At 46.1% G+C, this 20158-nt stretch overlaps 1 protein-coding gene and 3 non-coding genes across 4 annotated transcripts; all 4 read right to left on the bottom strand.

The window, feature by feature from the left end:
* Positions 1–10863: 10863 nt before the first annotated feature.
* On the bottom strand, positions 10864–10957 carry LOC123109179 (small nucleolar RNA Z223). Its single transcript, XR_006452476.1, has one exon. It is a non-coding gene; the product is annotated as a small nucleolar RNA Z223 (small nucleolar RNA).
* A 53-nt stretch (positions 10958–11010) lies between these two features.
* LOC123109398 (small nucleolar RNA U36a) lies at positions 11011–11095 on the bottom strand. The gene has a single exon (XR_006452630.1). It is a non-coding gene; the product is annotated as a small nucleolar RNA U36a (small nucleolar RNA).
* A 507-nt stretch (positions 11096–11602) lies between these two features.
* LOC123109150 (small nucleolar RNA SNORD96 family) lies at positions 11603–11694 on the bottom strand. Its single transcript, XR_006452441.1, has one exon. It is a non-coding gene; the product is annotated as a small nucleolar RNA SNORD96 family (small nucleolar RNA).
* A 560-nt stretch (positions 11695–12254) lies between these two features.
* Positions 12255–12724, bottom strand: LOC123108193 (signal recognition particle 54 kDa protein 2-like). Its single transcript, XM_044530027.1, has 2 exons — positions 12530–12724; positions 12255–12413 (listed from the first exon to the last, which is right to left on the bottom strand). The coding sequence occupies exons 1-2, from the start codon at positions 12722–12724 to the stop codon at positions 12255–12257; spliced, it is 354 nt and encodes a 117-aa protein (XP_044385962.1).
* Between the last annotated feature and the right edge of the window lie 7434 nt (positions 12725–20158).

Raw genomic sequence — 20158 nt, 5'->3', positions numbered from 1 at the left:
TTGCAGGTGCAAGATGAAGGTAAACCACGAGATATGGCACAAGCTGTGTACGTCTTGGACAAGGTAAAAAGAAAAGAATTCTGCGAGGTCCTGTCACGTGTGAGATTCCCACATGGATTTGCTTCCAACCCTGAAAGGAGAGTCAGTGCAGATGGAAACAAGGTACAAGGGTTGAAAACTCATGACTGCCACGTCCTACTTCAAAGGGTTTTACCTGTTATCCTTAGAGGATTGGGCCGCCCTGACTTATACAGAGCAGTTGCAGAGTTGGGACAATTCTTCAGGGAACTCTGCAGTAGGAATATCAGGATAGATGCTTTGGAGTGTCTTAGAGACAAGATACCAACTATCCTATGCGACCTTGAGAAGATATATCCTCCAGCCTTCTTTGATGTGATGGTGCATTCGGCTGTTCATCTACCTGATGAGGCACTACTTAGAGGTCCAGTACAGTATGGCTGGATGTACCCTATTGAAAGGCGGCTAGGCACTTTCAAGGGCTATGTTAGGAACAGAGCTAGACCCGAGGGTTCCATTGCAGAGGCCTACATTGCTACAGAAGCGTTGACATTCTGCTCAAAATACATTGAAACAGCTGATCAGCTTAGCAAAGAGGTGGGTGAAGACAATCCCGGGTTCAATGTTTTTGATTATTCTGGTCGAGTTACAGGGAAGAGTCGACAAGAGGACAAACCTAAAGATTTGGACAAAATGGTTTGGTATGTGTTGAATAACTGTCCTGAGATACTACCATATATCAAGTAAGTGCAGTACTGCAGCTTATACATCGTAATCTACCAAACTTGCAGCACATTCTTATACATTTAGATATTTGACGCGATCACTATATTGTGCAGCATCTACAAAGAGGAGTTACTGCCGCAAAATCCAAGAAACATTGACAAACTGGTTATGGCAGGATTTGCGAAATAGTTCAAGAACCATGTAAGCTTTTGAAGTGCACTGTCAGTTTTTTTAATATATTGAGTACATAAGATGACCAGCTTGTCTATTTTCTAACCATAGGTTAAGAAGATGCGGGAGGATGGGCAGGCAGTTGATGATGCCCTTTACTCACTAACAATGGGTCCTGATACTCGGGTAAGACATTATGAATCTTGCGTTGTTGAAGATGTGCGCTACAACACCCTTGCACGAGACGAAGGCAGGAAGACACAAAACAGTGCCATCATGAGCACGGATACGTATGACAAAGAGACAACTGAAATGTATGCTAACATAACAGACATTGTTCAGTTGCAGTATATCTCCAGTTTCAAGGATCATCGGTGTGTGGTTCTGTTGTGTTGTCGTTGGTATAACCTGTTTTCCAGGATCGCAAAACCCAGAGCTGATGATTATTTCAAATCCATCAATGTCAAGGCGGCGTACCAGACCAACGAGCCTTTTATTTTGGCAAATCAAGCAACACAGATATTTTTCTTGGAAGGCACATTTGCACGTAGCGATGACTGGAGAGTATTTCAAAGGTTTGAGCAGAGGAATTCGTTTAATGAAGTTGCACAACAAGATGATGCTTACACTGCTCCTGATGTACAAGATAACACAGATGTTCCTAATATCTTTGAGAACCATCACGTCAATGACCCCGGCAAAAAGATTTCCTGTAGTGCTATGGACATACAAGAGTTGATCAAGAAGAAGCCAACGTTCGAGGATGTTGAGGACGAAGAAGAAGATGACACCGTGGGGAATTACGATTCAGACTGATACACATGGCGAAGATGTTGACGCTGCTGCTGTGGATGATGATTACATTGCTTTTGTCGTATTTTCCTATCAGAAGACGTTTTTTATCTACTATGTGAAATTGTGTTTGCTACGACAACTGAAACCTGATGAACATGTTGTTTAGTATTTTGCTGTGAGAACATCACTTGTTATGTATGCTGATTTGTGTTTGGTGATTGTATGACAACTAAAACAAGATGACATTGTTGTTTAGTTGTACTCATATTTGGCTGTGAAACTTGAATTTGATGACATAGTTTGCTGTTGGACTGCAATTTTATTGACGTCTTCGAATGAGAACAAAGCTGACCCGACAGGGCCTCTACTATTTATTTATTTATATGAGCAAAGGGGGATACCCCCTAATTTTCGTTAATAGAAATCATTAGATGTTCAAAACACTACGCCCAGCCTGCTATACAGGTTTCATTCATTACTAGTTTCAGCAAAGTGCTCACGTCGTAGCCACTGAATACATCACGAGTGCTACATATACTACAAATAAAGAGACAATCATCCTACAGAGCACATCGATTTTGCCCATTAACTTCACAAGCTCTTTCATCTCCTCATTGTTGTCAAGGCCGTTCAACAGCTGTTGCTTGGCCATGATCAGAGGAACTGCATCTTTAACCTTCTGCTCTGCATCTTCCTCTTCTGTCGTTCCTTCAGTTACTTGTCCAACACCCCAACCTGCTGGTATTGGGATTCCTCGGCTAACCAAATAATCAGCATAGTTGCATTCCCCCACATCAGCAACTTCCCAGAAATACAAATCACACGAATCTTCCCTTTTCTGCACGAATCAAATTGGTAGATCTTCAACCAAACTATTAAAAAATCAGCAACTGAAAGCGGCAGAACAACACTTCAAAATATTATTACCCCATGATTCGGGCATTTGTAGAAGACTCGGCCTGGGTTAAAGATTGTGGTTGAGACGCGACGGATGACTCTGTGTGATTTGCAGCAGTGGCACCACACCAACGACAGCGGGTTGCGATGAGCAATCGGCTATGGTGCGCGTGCCGACGAGGGTGTGATGAGACCCATAGGCGATGGTACGGGTTGCGACTTGGCACATATCTCGTCGTTGCCTGCCGAAGAGCAGGTGGACGAGCAGCCAGCGGACATGGTTGCTGCGGCCAGAGCTTCTGATGCTAGGCAGAGTAAGTAGAGAAGAGGAGAAGCGAACGTTGGATATGTCAGTTTCATTACTTGCAGAGTAGCATAGCACCATATATAGTCATAGTCTAGGTTTGGATTCGAACCAGCTACAGGAGCACGTCTTTCTTTTTTCTAAAACTCGGCAATGTCTCTTTACTGGTACACTAGCTTGTTCTGTACGCCTTCCCAAGTCTTTGATTTTCTTTCCCTTTTTTTGCGAGGACCTGACAGCTGGACCCACCGGAAGGGCCTCTGTATTTCGCGAAAAAAACGTTCCCCCTGCTGACATGTCGGACCCACCAGCTATATCTTCGCACGCAAGGAAGTGCCTCCTTATTACGCACAAAAAAAGAATACCTCCTACTAGCTGGGACCCACCATAGTGGGAGGATGACTTGTGGGCCAACAAAGTTAACGGGGACAGAGGGCTTTGTCAACTTAGTCAATATGAACGATTCTAGCTCCAATGACCGTATGATGTCCATCCAACGGGCGTAGTGCTTCTTCAACCTCTGGTCTTCTTGCTCTAGCCGCCCAAAGCAGCGCCGGTCGTGCCGCATGCTCCTGCCTCCCGTGGCCGGCTATGCTGCCACGGAGGCCTCACCGCCCCCTACTATTCCCACCGCTGGCCAGGCCCTGCAGCGACGGCAGCCTCACACCGCAGCCGAACCAGTGAACCCTCGTACTCCTCTCCGCGCGGGCTTCCACTGCCGCGTCTTCCCTGGCTCTGCGTCGTCCCCTTCCTAGGCCTCACCTTCGTCCACCGCCGTGGTGCTCTCCGCGCGGCGTGGTCAACGTGGTCAAGGAACGACTTCCATCGGAAGAGTACTGTACGTGGAGAGGCTGGCAGCTGGGTCCACGGCCACAGCCCAATTTTTTTGTGATTTGCCAAGTAAGTCGCTTTGTCAAGCCTGTTGGGCTGCAAATCTTTCAAACCGAGGAGAGCTTTCATTCAGCTGGCCGAGAAAATGGCCCATCAGTAATGAGAAATGGGCAATACATTTTTAAAACACATCAAACCGACAATTAGTTTCAAATATCTTTTTTTCATTTCAAGATTTTAAATTACATTAATTTTTATGCGTGGAGAATTTGTTGGATTTTATATTGATATACATTTATTTTTTAAATCAGTTTGAATGTGAGTCGAAATTTCGAGATTAAAAACAATTCAGACCGCACCGAAATATGCAAAATTCCGTATAATTTTTTAACTGTGGCCACAATATGGGCTGTAATGCTAACAAAAATAATATGGGCTCCAAAAAAACCTTAATAATTAGCAAATTGGCTGTAAATTATTAGAAATAATGGCAGATGGGTTGTATCCTGTTTTCCATAGATTTGAGGTTTGCCTAAAAGAAAGGTTGACGCACAAGCAGTGACTGTTGGATGGCCATCCAACGGCCGCCGTGCTTCTTCAATCTCTGCTCTTCCTGCTCTAGCCGCTCAAACATGCGCCGACGGGACTGCCTGCTCCCTCCTCCCCGCGGCCGGCTCTGCTGCCGCGCAGGCCACACCACCCCATAGTACTCCCATCGCTGGCCTAGCCATCCCTCTACTCACCCACACCTGCTGTTATTCTCCGGCGACGGTAGACGAACCAGTAAACCCTCGTACAGTCATACTCCCCTCCGCGTGAGAAACAACTGCCGAGTCTTCCCTACCTCCATGTCGTTCCCTTCCTAGGCCTCGCTGTCGTCCACCGCCCTGGTGCTCTCGTCGTGGCCTGGTCAACGTGGTCAACGACCGACATGCATCTGAAGTGGACTGTACGTGGAGAGGCCCACAGCTGGGTCCACGGCTGCACGCAAGGAAATGCCTCCTTATTACACGCAAAATAATGATTCCTCCACCTGACATCAGGGACCCACCGAAAGGGCCTCTGTATTTCGCGACAAAAATGATACCGCCACTGACAGCTTGGACCCACCAGCTATATCTTCGCACGCTAGGAAGTGCCTCCTTATTATGCTCAAAAAAATGAATACCCCCTGCTAGCTGGGACCCACCTTGGTGGGAGGCTGACTTGTGGGCCAACTAATTTGACGGGGACAAAGGGCTTTGTCAACTTAGTCAATATGCACAATTCTAGCTCCAATGACCGTACGATGTCCATCCAACGGCCGTAGTGCTTCTTCAACCTCTGTTCTTCTTGCTCCAGCCGCCCAAACCAGCGCCGGTCGTGCCTCGTGCTCCTGCCTCCCATGGCCGGCTGCGATGCGACGGAGGCCTCACTGCCCCCTACTACTCCCACCGCTAGCCAGGCCATCCCTCTACTCACCCACACCCCCTGTTATTCTGCAGCGACGGCAGCCTCACACCGCAGCGAACCAGTGAACCCTCATACTCCTCTACGCATGGGCATCCACTGTCGCGTCTTCCCCGGCTCCGCGTCGTCCCCTTCCTAGGCCTCGCCGTCGTCCACCGCCCTGGTGCTCTCGGCGCGGCGTGGTCAACGTGGTCAAGGAATGACTTCCATCGGACGTGGACTGTCCGTGGAGAGGCTGACAGCTGGGTCCACGGCCGCAGCAAGGAAGTACCTGCTTATTACGTGCAAAATAATTATTCCTCCACCTGACAGCGGGACCCACCGGACGGGCCACCGTATTTCACGAAAAAATGTTTCCCCCTGACTGCTGGGACCCACGAGCTACATCTTCGCAAGCAAGGAAGTGCGTCCGGTCAAAAAAATGATTCGCCCCCTGACTGCTGGGACCGACCAGCTACATCTTTGCAGGCAAGGAAGTGCCTGACAGTCGGGACCCACCTAGTCAAAGCATACGTAGCGTTGTCATTCTGGTCGCGAACGTGTACGTACATACTAGTCGATGTAGAGGCGTGCATGTGTCATAGTAGAGGCACGCACGTGTCGTAGTAGAGGCGCGCACGTAGCATTTACACATACGTACAGTGGCCAGGGTGCAAGAAAGAAAATACGGCCAGGTATGTGTACATACGGGCGGGGTCTCAAACGCCTACTCGCGCATACGTACGGCCAGGGCTCGTGTACATGGCTGGGTCGGAATGGAGAAACAACGTCGTCATCGTATTCATGGGGAGGCAACGGAATGCGTCGTGTTCATCGGGAGGGCTTGGACGGAACAGGCGATGGAAAACGAGGCCTGGCGTACCGCAGAACAGAGAAACGGCCTTGTGTTCGACTGGCCACGTTCGAAACGGGATCCTGTTCATCTGGAGGGGTCTGGCGTACTGCAAAATGGAGGAAACGGACCTCCTATGGTCTAAATGGGGGTCCTGTTGATCAGGGGGTGTGGCGTACCGCAAAACAGAGGAAACGGACTTGTGTTGGAGCGCTACGGTCGAAACAGGGGTCCTGTGGGGTGCAGCGTACCGCAAAACGGGACTCCACGGGATACTGTTCATCTCCACCGTCGACCCCCTCCAGCCTCCATGAGCTACTATTCATCCACCGTCGACCTCCTCCAGCCTCCACGGGCTCCTGTTCATCCAGCCTCCACCGTGCGCTACTCCACCAGCTACTGTTCAACCACCCCTCCACCGTCTACTGTTCAGCCAGCCCTCCACACCACGGGGTCCTATTCAACCACCCCTCCACGGGCACCCCTCCACCGTCTACTGTTCATCCTACCCTCCACACCACAGGGTCCTGTTCATCCACCCCTCCACGGGCACCCATCCACCATCTACTGTTCATCCAGCCCTCCACCACACCACGGGGTCCTGTTCATCCAGAGGCAACGCCACCGCTCATTGTTCATCCAACCCCCCCCCCCCCGCAACGCTCACTGTTCATCCCATCGATCGTCTTCAGTTAGCAGCAGTAGCCAAGGAATCACTCGATTGGGTTCAGTTAATAGCAATCGATCGATCGCTCGGGTTTAGTAACGCGTAGCCTGCAGTGCAATCGCTCGGGTTCAGTTAGAGCCCAACGCCTCGCTCGGGTTCAGTTAGAGCCAATGCCTCGCACACACGCGCGTACATGTACGAGAGAAACGCGCATCGCTCGGCCCCCGACCTCCCATCATAACCGGGAACTCCCCGAAATTTTCCTCCCCCTCACTTCTACCACTGTTTTTTCCGTCATGGATGGCCCAAAGAATGTCATGTAGCTGCGTCTCCGGCCCACCCAGGACGAAAAGCCCATTTTCTCTCATGATTTTTTGTCATAGAAGTAGGAGCCGACCACATCTATGATGATACCGGGTTTTATCACAATTATCGTCATAGAAGTGTCATATGTATGACAGAAAAAAATTTGTTCGGCCCAAAATGTCACGGATGTGTCTTTTTTGTAGTGATTGTCCCAAAAAGGGGGGCAATGCTACTATCCATGTTTCCACACTTGTGCTTCAAAGTAGCACCATGATCTTTATGATAGAGAGTCTCTTGTTTGGTCACTTTCATATACTAGTGGGAATTTTTCATTATAGAACTTGGCTTGTATATTCAAACAATGGGCTTCTTCAAATGCCCTAGGTCTTCGTGAGCAAGCAAGTCGGATGCACACCCACTTAGTTTCTTTTGTTGATCTTTCATACATTTATAGCTCTAGTGCATCCGTTGCATGGCAATCCCTACTCCTTGCATTGACATCAATTGATGGGCATCTCCCTAGCCCATTGATTAGCCGCGTCGATGTGAGACTTTATCCTTTTTTGTCTTCTCCACATAACCCCCATCATCATATTCTATTCCACCCATAGTGCTATATCCATGGCTCACGCTCATGTATTGCGTGAAAATTGAAAAAAGTTTGAGATTACTAAAGTGTGAAACAATTGCTTGGCTTGCCATCGGTGTTCTGCATGATGAGAGCATTCTTGTATGACGAAAATGGAGCATGACTAAACTATATAATTTTGTAGGGATAAACATTATTTTGCCATGTTACTTTGAGAAGACATAATTGCTTACTTGGTATGCTTGAAGTATTATTATTTTTATCTCAATATTAGACGTTTATATTGAATCTTTCGGATCTGAATATTCATGCCATAATAAAGAGAATTACATTGAGAATTATGCTAGGTAGCATTCGACATCAAAAATTCTGTTTTTATCATTTACCTACTCGAGGACGAGCAAGAATTAAGCTTGGGGATGCTTGATACGTCTCCAACGTATCTATAATTTTTTATTGTTCTATGCTATTATATTATCTGTTTTGGATGTTAATGGGCTTTATTTTACACTTTTATATTATTTTTGGGACTAACCTATTAACCCAAGGCCCAATACAAATTATTGTTTTTTCCTATTTCGGTGTTTCGCAGAAAAGGAATATCAAATGGAATCCAAACGGAATGAAACCTTCGGGAACGTGATTTTTGGAACAAACGTGATCCAGAGGACTTGGAGTGGAAGTCAAGAAACAAACGAGGAGTCCACAAGGCAGGGGGCGCACCTAGCCCCCTGGGAGCGCCCTCCCCCCTCATGGGCCCCTCGTGGCTCAACCGACCTACTTCTTCCTCCTATATATACTCATATACCCTGAAAACATCGGGGAGCACCACGAAACCCTATTTCCACCGCCGCAACCTTCTGTGCCCAAGAGATCCCATCTTGGGGCCTTTTCTGGAGCTCCGCTGGAGGGGGCATCAATCACGGAGGGCCTCTACATCAACCCCATGGCCCCTCCGATGATGTGTGAGTAGTTTACTTCAGACCTTCTGGTCCATAGTTATTAGCTAGATGGCTTCTTCTCTCTCTTTGAATCTCAATACAAAGTTCTCCTCGATCATCTTGGAGATCTATTTGATGGAACAACTTTTGCGGTGTGTTTGTCGAGATCCGGTGAATTGTGGGTTCATGATCAAGTCTATCTATGAACAATATTTGATTCTTCTCTAAAATCTTTTATGTATGATTGGTTATATTTACAAGTCTCTTCGAATTATCAGTTTGGTTTGGCCTACTAGATTGATCTCTCTTGCAATGAGAGAAGTGCTTAGCTTTGGGTTCAATCTTGCAGTGCTCGATCCTAGTGACAGAAAGGGAAACGACACGTATTGTATTGTCGGCATCGAGGATAAAAAGATGGGGTTTATATCATATTGCTTGAGTTTATCTCTCTACATCATGTCATCTTACCTAATGCGTTACTCAGTTCTTATGAACTTAATACTCTAGATGCATGCTGGATAGCGGTCGATGTGTGGAGTAATAGTAGTAGATGCAGGCAGGAGTCGGTCTACTTGTCACGGACGATGCCTATATACATGATCATGCCTAGATATTCTCATAATTATTTTCTTTTCTATCAATTGCTCGACAGTAATTTGTTCACCCATTGTAATACTTATGCTAAGCCACTAGTGAAACCTATTGCCCCCGGGTCTACACTACAAGAAATATGTCAACTTGTGACCCTCACTATTGGCTGCTGAAAGGTCATAGTTTTTCATTTGCCACCTTTTTATGACCAAAAACAGAAGGTCAAAAGCTGGGGGTCGTAAACTAAAACTAACGACCTTCTCTTTGAGAAGGTCATAGATGTTTACGACCAAAACAGAAGGTCGTTGAACCCATGACCTTTTATTTTGGTCACTGGCTGTCTGCCCAGGCCACGTCGGATCCGACATGGCATTCTAACATGGCAAAATTACGACCAATTGAAAAGGTCATTACTTAGAATCAGCCCGGTCCATTTCGGTGCTTTAGATGGACCGAGCCCATTAATTCGGCCTTTCTATTTTTTTCCAGTCAATTTTTGGTCGACTTCATGGGCCAAGCCCAACGTTGCAGCCTTTTTATTTCCAGGGTTGTGATCCTTTTTTGGTTTCTTTTTCGGGCCGCATCTATTTCTCAATTGGGTCTCGACCTTTTTACAGTCCATTTTCTTAGTTTTTAGTTTTTTCCTATGAATATTATTTGGAAAATGGCCTTTTTGTATGCCAAATACTATTAGGTCCCACTTGTCAGGTTCTAATTAAAGACAGCCAATGTTTCAATTTCCACACAATTATTTCAGTCAGAACAGCAAACAAATGAGAATTATCAAACCACATGCCAATTTTGACTAATATCACAATCTTTACATAATTCATTTCACCATTACATGTGATACTATTAGAACATATAACTCCTACTACAAATACACTCCAGACTTCTTCACTTTTCTGGACTATCAGAACATGCCACTTCAAACTTGAAATTTCCTAGGCCTGGAGCTCCTGTAAAAGGGTGAACACAAAGTCATTTAGCATTTTCATTCCTGGAGTAGATATTCAAACCTCCAGGTTTAGTGTATAGACTATCTGGAAAATATATATTTAACAAAATTTCACAGAAATGCTGATTTATGGATCGAATGTATGATAAAGCAGCAGAAATGCAGATATATGTCTATGAAACAATAGGTCAACTAGACATTCATGTCTACAATTTGCTAGAGAAGAAAAATAACAAGTCAGGATATAGAACATGGTTTCAATTTGTTCTTTGCATATTACATCAGTAGTTCTACTGCAGGGTTCTGGTACATCATGATCTACATGCACATGAGATAGATGGAGTTGACGCACATGAGATGAGGGTGGAAGGTGGAGGAGCAGGGCATGCCTAAGGTGTCCAGGTCCTGCAGCTCATCGGAGGTGTTGCAGGCTCGCCGGCATCGACAGCCACCGCAACAGCAAGCTGGGTGACGTACAAACTGAAGTTGCGTTCATTCAGTTGCAAAACAACAAAGTTTGCTAGTTCATGTCCATCAACAATCACACAAGCATCACTTGTACAGTAGTAGGAGCAAACTTGATATGAGTTAGAAGGAGCAGAGTTCGACTAGTACAGCCAGCAGAGCTCAACTAGTACATCGCAGTACACATGAACCATCTATTCAACGGCACAAGAGTAAAATCTTGCTATAACCAGTTGATTATCCCCTAACAGAAGCTAATTAGGCACCAATACACAAGGCACAACAAGCACATACTAAGTAAGCCACAGCCATAATCCATGAGTACTAAACAGATCTTGTATAACAGGTTTTTTAGTCATGAATTTTCAGAAGCAGAACTGGCAGGTTTGTTGAAAGTGTTTATCATCACAGCCTTGGTCGAACAGAACACATGAATCTAAAAGAATGACAATAATGAGAGTGTCTGTTTGTGCCTCATATTAAGAAATTCAACCATGTTTTCCCTTGTCATTCATGAATTAAACAGAAGCACGGGTAAGGTTCAAATCACTGCCACTAATCCAATGAAATGGCAAACGCTGCAAAGGGTTGGTAAGTAAACCATTTCTCTATCCGCGCCCACTACATCCCCCTTAGACCAAGTGCAACAAAGAGGGATAGTAGAAGCTAAGTGCAAACAGGAAAAAAGCAGAAGAATTTAAAAAAATGTAACTTATAAGAAGAACAAAGTGCACAATTTTTTTCTCTCAGATGCCAACCACAAGGGTAGCACAGATGATGCAGACATCTAAACATGGCATCAGTTCAGACCGCCCGTCTGCTTGTACTCTCTTCATAGAGAAAGATTTTAGACCAAAAAATTATCAACAAAGATCAAAGCAACTTAAAAAATATGAACATATTTGTCCAGTCATTAGGTGTCCAAAAAGATGGTGTTTTATTCGGTTTTCATCATTGCCCAGCCATATTCTATACATAGTAAACAACAGAATAAAAAAACTGAAAAATAAATGACATGTAAGTTCGGAAGTATTAAAAAAAATACAGTCAAGATGTTCAATTTGTCCTCAGAATTGCAGAATGACACCATGGGCGCACTGTGACCAATCAGTCCCGAAAGATGGTATGATTAACAGGTTTTTCATCACCGGACAAATAGAATTCACAGGCACATAAATGAATATCCCCTGGATAGCATGGTAATGAACTACTCACAGGCAATTTGATAGGACTAGTACTAGTGATAACAACCCAACGACATCCTAACAGCTGCAGCAACATGCACACTTCAACCGCCTAAATACTGGTGAATAGCAAAGTCTATCCATACTTGACACACAAGCAAATCAATGTCAAGTTCATCTCAGATGTGTGGTTCATGACAGCGGTAGCAGTTAACAAGATTACTGAGTTTTAATTTGTGGAAGCAAGGAAACAAGCAATAGAATGCCTATCTCATTCACCACTAGAGTAACAGGAGTAGCAAATTCAGTCAAGCATGTGAGTATGTAAAAGATGTAGATCAGCAGGGAATCAAACTAGTTCAAAGAAATCTGTAACCAAATGTACAGTAACAATCATCTAGTATTAATCAATGGTTCTGTTTTGATCCAAACTAGATGAATTCAAGGCTAATCTATTATGTGACAGTAGAGGAGTGAGTGCTATTGTCTGGTTAGAAAAATGCTACACACAGAGTGGTACATATATACATTCAGTAATAGGTGTAGAACAATAAATAGAGCAAGCAGGCGAGGTTGGTTGGTGAGTCAGACTGGCCCTGCAATCCGATGACGACGTTGGGCTTGCCCTTCTTGGGGGTGAAGACCGGCTTCCCTGGATCCAGCATGCTGCAAAGCTCCCTGAAGACGGCCTGCAGCAGGAAAAACACAAGGGCATCAGCCTCCAACCGACCAATCCCCCCTGGCACGCGCGTCCCTCGATCGAATAGCGCAGGAAATGAATTGAGGGAGGTGGAGTGGGCAGGACCTGTTGTATGATGCGCCGCTTGTTGGTACCAGCAGCGAGGGTCTCGAGGTTGACGATCTTCCGGACGTCAGACTGCAGGAGCGCGTGGGAGATCTCGTTGAGGCACTCCCCGAGCACCTTCTCGTCGATCACCGTGATGTTGCTCATTTGCGCGAGCGCGTGGCAGATGCTCCCACCCAGCTGCGCGAGCACCATCTTGGCTGGGCCCCTAGGGGGTCGGGCCTCGTCGGTGGCGGGGTGGGGTTCTGGCGGCAGTCAGGGGCGGCACGATCTGGGAGCGGGGGTGGGGAAGGGGACGTGGACAGGAGGAGAACTGGCCGGGGGAGATGGGGAAGATTTTCGTTGGGGGTGGGGATTGGGGAACGCGGTGGAGATTGGGGACGGCATCTGCGGGAAGCGATGGGCGTCGCTGCGGGACGCGTCGATGAAGGAGGTGGTGGCGGGACGCGCCACTGCAGGATGGGGAGGAGGTGGCAGCGGCGAGGAGATGAGGGAGGGGGTGGATCTGGCCGCTGTGATGTCCATGGTCGTGCCATGCGGCTAGGTTGGTGGGCGTCGAAGAGGGCGGAGCACAGTCACCGCCGCCACGCCGGAATTGGTGGGAACGCCACCCTCGAAACCCTAGCCATTGGAAGGGGTTGGGGATGAGCTACCGGGACCGCGAGAGGTGGATCTGGCCGGAGGGAGGGAAGAGCGGAGGCAGGGGAGCATGGATCTGGGCTGCGCGTCGGCGAGGCCCGCCGGAACACGCCGGAACAAGAGGCATAGGTGGCAGCGGCAAGAGTTTTGGGGGAGGGATTGTGAGGGAGCGAGGGGCAGAGAAAGAAAGGAGGCGGGGGGTGGATGGAAAACGTCCACGAGTAGAGCTTAGGTGGGCTCAGGGTTGGTGTGGTGGGCCGAGGACTGCCATTGGATCCGCGAGCATCCGACGGTGTTCCATGCACGATCCGCATGAGACATCCACGGACCAATCAGAATGTAGTACCACGTTATGACCATTTAAATTGGTCATAGTTGACTAAAAATAGGGTGTTAAAATCATATTAGCTATTTTATGACCTGAGAAAATTCAAAAAGAAAATGAAAAACCTTGTCATTGTGTCACCGAAGGTGAATAAGTTTTCAGGAAAATTAACAAACATGAAATAAGATAAATATATTTAAAAATATGTCATGAGAAATGAGTTTTTTTGCAAAAAAAACATTTTCCATTTTTCGAGTGCCCAAAATGAGTTCTTTTTGTGAAGGAGCTACCATATATTTGTTGCAAAATTGTACCATATCATTTTTCTAAAATACTAGACCATATTTGATTCACAATTGACAAATTGTTGGGTGTCAAAAGCATTGATCCACCACTAGTGAAAAAGACAAATTCCCGCCGATTCAGAAGGAAGCGGGTCAAATTTGAACTGCGGCTGCCTCATAGTTTGCTCTTTATTTTTTTCAAAAAATCATTTCTAGGTACATAAGTATATATTTAATCAAAGAAACATAAAAAAAATTCAAGATTCAACCACTAGCTAGGAACGGTCAAACCCGCCGTTTTGATCACATTTCGAAACGGGCATAAAAATTTCAAAAAAATCAAAAAATTGGAAAACTTTCGCATTGTGTCATTATATGTGACCAAGTTTCCAGGAAAAATATTAAACTTGTAATACGGCAATTATTTTAAAAAGGTGTTCTCAGAAATGAGCTATCATGCGTGAAGGTTCGGGGTTTTCAAGCCAAATGATCAATCTTATGGCCACATTCATGGCATAGTTTGTTCAAATGATCTCATATTGTGCACAAGGGTTCATCTTGGAATTCCAAACAATGTTTCATAAGGGAGTTTTCATTTTCTTTGCACTGAAAATTCATTTTCCATTTTCTGATTGCCCGAATTGAGTTCTTTTTGTGAAGGAGCTACCATATATTTGTTGCAAAATTGGACCGTATCATTTTTATAAAATACTAGGCCATATTTGATTCACAATTGACCAAATAGTTGGGTGTCAAAAGCCTTGATCCACCTCTGGTGAAAAAGACAAATTCCCACCGATTTAGTAGGAAGCGGGTCAAATTTGAAGTGCAGCTGCCTCATAGTTTTCTCTTTATTTTTTCAAAATATCATTTCTAGGTACATAAGTATCTATTTAATCATAGAAACATCAAAAAAATTCCAAGATTCAACCACTAGCTAGGAACGGTCAAACCCGCCGTTTTGATCGCATTTCGAAACGGGCATAAAAAATTCAGAAAAATCAAAAAAATTGGAAAACCTTCACATTATATCATTATATGTGACCAAGTTTCGAGGAAATATATTAAACTTGTAATACGGCTATTATTTTAAAAAGGTGTTCTCAGAAATGAGCTATCATGCGTGAAGATTCAGGGTTTTCAAGCCAAATGATCAATCTTATGGCCACTTCATGGCATAGTTTGTTCAAATGATCTCATATTGTGCACAAGGGTGCACTATAAAAGAATACACTTCCGTGATGATACGTGTTTGTCACAGTAGGTATCTTTTTTTCATGCATGTACATCCATGACAAATTTATGACAGAATCAAGATAGTTGTCGGTGTTAAAACCGGCGGATCTCGGGTAGGGGGTCCCGAACTGTGCGTCAAGGCCGGATGGTAACAGGAGGCAGGGAACACGATGTTTTACCCAGGTTCGGGCCCTCTTGATGGAGGTAAAACCCTACGTCCTGCTTGATTAATATTGATGATATGGGTAGTACAAGAGTAGATCTACCACGAGATCAAGGAGGCTAAACCCTAGAAGCTAGCCTATGGTATGATTGTTGTTCTGTATGTTGTATATCTATCGACTAGCCTGGCCTCGGTTTATATAATGCCCCGGAGGCCTAGGATAACAAGAGTCCTAGCCGAATACGCCGGTGGGGAGAAGTCCTTGTCTTGATCGCCAAGTCTTGTGGAATCTTCCTGGTATGCGGCAGCCGTCCGAACTGGCCCATGAGTATACGGGCACGGGGGTCCTCGGACCAATCTAATAGATCGGGAGACGACATGGTGAGTACCCCCTAGTCCAGGACACCGTCAGTAGCCACCTGAACCGGTCTTCAAGTTAGGGACGCTCCTCGATTTTTCCGAACTGTTCTTCATCTTCGGTTGCCGGTCTTGATAACTGGTTCAACAAATCTTCTTTATCTTCGATCTTGAGGATCGCCGAAATGCATTCGACGAGTTTACACGTCGGGTATCCGAGGAGCCCCTTTAAGTTTCCGGACTTTATCAATGCCTTGTTTATTTTTATGCCACACCTCGGGTTTGAAGTTGTTCCCGGGAGGCAGGGTCCTCTTGCGTCCGAGCTCCAACGCCGAACTGCATTCGAGGTATGTTTTGCAGCCGAGCACCAACACCGGACCGCTTCCCAGCTCTAGCGCTGGAATGTATCCGAGCTCCAACGCTGGACTATGTATCCGAGCTCCAACGCCGGACTGTATATCCGAGCTCCAATGCCAAAATATATCCGAGCTCCAACGCCGGACTGTGTCCAGGCTCCAACGCCGGACTATATCCGAGGTGTCATATCACCTTGGTTCAAAAAAGTTGAAGGAGTTTAGCCGAGCTTAATGCCGGAAATGCCCTCTATGAAGCCAGCCACTAGCGCCCGAGCTTTATGCCGGACTGCTTCCGAGGTGGTGCACCACCCTGACTATGGGCCAATTTTTTGTCAATATTTTTTATTGGTGCAATTTATTCTCTGCCGAGATATATAGCCAGTAGCCCTCAAGGTGTGTATCGGTCTAAAACCCGAGATGCACATGAAGGATGACATAAGACCGCTGATCCCAGTAGCCGCTGAGACTCAGGTTGATTTGCAAAATCGGCCTGAGGATCAAGTCCTAGCTCGGCAGAATACTTCGGGACACAAAATCGGCGTGCTCAGTCCTCAAGACTCTGGTTGGGTGCGGCCGAACAAACTGAGGATCGAAATCTCCTCGGAAACTATATTGCACATAAAATTTTCTGCATTGGACAAGCAATGCAGTAGCCCCCGAGACACTGGTCGGGTGGCAACACCAGATCAGGGGATCGATGTGCCCCTTTAATATTTGTAAATAATAAGCCCGAAGCCCAGTAGCCCCCGAGCCTTAATGCGGGCACGGGTGGCCGAATTAAGGATCAATATCCATAGTAAAATCACAAATTATGTGTAATGACTCTATGTATCCAAGTACTTTACGTCATTAATGCTCGGATCCGCATTGTACAAAACTTTGTTGACCGACCATCGGCTTCCACCTCCTTGGCCAGTAGCCGAGGAGTGTTTGTCCTACTTTATAAAGCCTTTATGAGGGCAAAGATTTATGACAAACAAGGCAATCTGGCCACACGGTTTTATAAACAAAGGTACGCAGAGAGATATGTTATATTACTGTTTAACAGAAGAAATGTATTCCAAAGAAAATAGTTCCGCTATCGGTTTCTTTCTTTGGGTTGTCATGCTAAGCATGATCATGAAACCTCAGCTCGAATGTAAGAGCAAAATATCGAGGGTTTAGTTTGGGAGGCCAGTTAATAGCCCCCGGTAGTGTTCGGCGACAGTCGAGGTCAAGCCGTAAACACTTCGGCCAATGTTATGAATGGCCCGTCATAGTTATCGGATCGGTGACCAGTTTACGCTTATTGTGACAGTCAGTTTTCGGCTTTCTCCACTAAGGTGCTTAACCATGTGAGCTGGAAGCACAATCGCAGTGGTTCTCCCTTTGCACGCCTAGCCGAACAAAACGGAACGTAGGAAGCAAGTGCAGGAGCCGGGCAAGCCAACTATTGACCGAAGACACAATTCGAAACCGATGCATATATAGCAATATCTGAGAATGTTTTTGCCGAATCCCTAAAGGTGTCCGGCGTTGCACTGCGAGACTAATGCTGCAAAAGCACAAATAGTTTAAAAGTGCCAAAAAGCTTGGAAAACCAAGAAACGTCAGTAAAAACATGACGTCCGAACAAGATCAAGTGTTCGGTGCCAATCCGAAAATTGGTCTTAGAAAAAAGAAGTGCTTCTGTCGTCCTTTAACATGACACATCCTATCTCAAGACTTCGAGCGGGTCAGCCTACGGCTTCAACCTCCTATCCCGAGGGCGGAGTACTTCTCATTAGGCCAGTTTGGCGAACAAAATCTAGCGGCTTTGATAGAGAAATTAGGCTCCCCGGCTAGTGACTGCACACTCGCGTCGAAAAAAGGAGTGATAAATAATAATAGTAGAACTTTGCAACGACTAAGAAGAAGAACACTTATTATAAAACGGCCCAAATAAACTTAAGAGCCCCCAAGTGACTTGGGTAGAAGAATGATTGCATGTACCAAAGTACTTATATCATATCTATGTTCAACCGAACTTTAAACATGTCTTAACCGACCGTCGGCTTCTCCCTCTTCGGTTAAGGACCGAAAAGTGTTATGTACTCCATCGGTCGAGAATATCGACGGTGTTTCCAATAACCAGGCAATCAGGCAATAAGGCTGTAACAGACAAAGCGCGCTCAGGGAACTTATGCTATATTACTGCGAAGAGTAAGAAGCATCTTTGAAGAAAATAGTACCCCCACCGATACCTTTCTTCGGTGCTCATTGTTATTATGAGACTTGTGCAATAGATTTTTTGTACTCATGAGTTCCGTTGTGTGCCGACCATCATTGAATAACTGTAAGAGCGCTAGCTTTCGGCTTCACCCAGTCTGAGGTCCAGCTCGGGTGACCCGATCGTGACAATCGCAGAGGTGCTCCCTTTACTCCCTAGCCGAACAATCCGGAACGTAGGGGTAAACACAGGAGCGAGGCAACCCAGCTTGCAAATCGCTTAAGTCAATATGGTGCATATTGTGGCGTAATACACAAACAAGGAACGAAGCCGTACAAGTATAATCATATGCAACAGGAAAAGCTTCATAAAGGAAGCCCCCAAGTAAATGGGGTATTTGAATTTATGCGTCACAAACAAAGTTTGGACAAGGAATTTTTTTACAAGCAAATTTTTTCCAAAAAAGTATAATTCTTGGTCGAACCGAACACAAGTTAGAAATTAAAGCTTTGAGCATGAAAGCGACTTAGCTGGTTAATGTGTTTGGTATTGATGACGCGGTCCGAGCTTGATGCGGGGAAAGGTCCCATCCCCCAAGCCTGTCCCGAGGTGGCGGAGCGGAGAGCTCGACACGCCGAAGTGGTGACATAGCACGATCAATGCAGACCGGCAGAGTGACGTCGAAGTCCCCGGATCATTTTCCTGTGCACAAAAAATAGTGCAAACCGGAGATAATAGTAATAATGATAATTAAAAAATCGTTGCATAATAAATAATTTATGCAAAGAGAGTAATAAAAGAAATATGGCCTGGCGCCGAAGTCAATGTCGATGCAGGGCATCGGCGTGATGCGGTAAGGGCGTGGCAAAGCCTGAATTCGTAGGTCGGTCCGAGCTCCGAGTGCGGCGTTCGCCGGACTATGTACGGAAACCGACCGAACCACCATACGACTGTCGTTAATGCGGCCACCATTTGATAGACCTGTGTACATATGACGGACAAACCAGAGTAATAATTCCTTGGGAAAAATGAACCCAAACAAGCAAAAAATATTGGGATTAATAGCACCTGGTTTATTTGTTGTAGCAATCCGAAGGAAGGAGATTCCTAAAATTGGGACCCGCTCCACACACCCATTGCCTGATGGGCGATAAAACGACGGCATGGCAATGCTGGTAAAGGTTGACTCGCCGAGGCAAAGCCCTCGGCCCAGCTAACGTGACGGAGCTGGTCGGCTAGTGACGCCGAAGTGTCCGGAGTAGGTTGATGAAGAGATGGCGAAGCCCCCGGTCCAGCCGAGATGTCGAAGCCTCGATATCAGCCGATGAGTCGAAGTAGGTCGGCGTGATGGACACCAGTTTGAAGAAGCAATAGTGCGGCCCTGTCGATGCAGGTCGTGACGTGGTCGATGCCGGCTTGATGAAGCGACCGTGCGGCGATGCCGGTATGCCCGCTCCATGTAATCCGTGGGGCGGCGATGTTGGTGATGATGTATCCTTCGCGATGACGGGCTCTTGTTCGGCTTGCCGAGATGATGATCCGAAGAAGTTGAGTTCGGCTCAACAAAGTGACGCCGTGTCTAGCGCAGGTCGGCAACCGTGGAGTAATATTGCCGGACTGGTTTGACACCAGCATGATGTTGAAGATCATGTTCAAAAGATCTTACAGTTAGTGGGATGTGTTCGGGAACAAAACACAATACCCCATACAAAACTTCCTTCAATAGGGATGTTCGAAATCATGTTCATAAAAAAGATGAACTCGGGTCGGATTCGTTTTCACGCAGAAAACAGATCCGAAAAGTGATGCACTAATATGAAGGTTCCCGGAGTTTGGACGGTCGGATTGAGCCGAAATTCTGAGAGGTGGTAGATATAGGAATTCCGCAGCGGATCAACGGTTGGATCTTCCAAAGGACGTCCGAGCTAGAAGCTGGACACCACGCCCTAAACTCATCCAAATTCCCGTCCAGATTTGACAGGGCTCCGTTATATCGTGGATTGCCAGAGATTCCTCCATCGGAACTCGACGAAATTTTCCCGGGTTGTTGTAGACTCAATTCCACACAATTCCACCAAATC

This window comes from Triticum aestivum, chromosome 5A (genome assembly GCF_018294505.1).
Source record: "Triticum aestivum cultivar Chinese Spring chromosome 5A, IWGSC CS RefSeq v2.1, whole genome shotgun sequence".
NCBI classification, from domain to species: Eukaryota; Viridiplantae; Streptophyta; class Magnoliopsida; order Poales; family Poaceae; genus Triticum; species Triticum aestivum.
The sequence above is the reverse complement of the archived record's forward strand: the minus strand, read 5'-3'. Positions and strand labels throughout refer to the sequence as shown.

Excerpts from the sequence above, each read along its gene's own strand:
- LOC123108193 (XM_044530027.1), bottom strand. The coding sequence starts at position 12,724 with ATGGTGCTCGCGCAGCTGGGTGGGAGCATCTGCCACGCGCTCGCGCAA. Across the intron at positions 12,414-12,529 it reads AGCGGCGCATCATACAACAG|GCCGTCTTCAGGGAGCTTTG; the intron begins GTCCTGCCCACT and ends TTCCTGCTGCAG.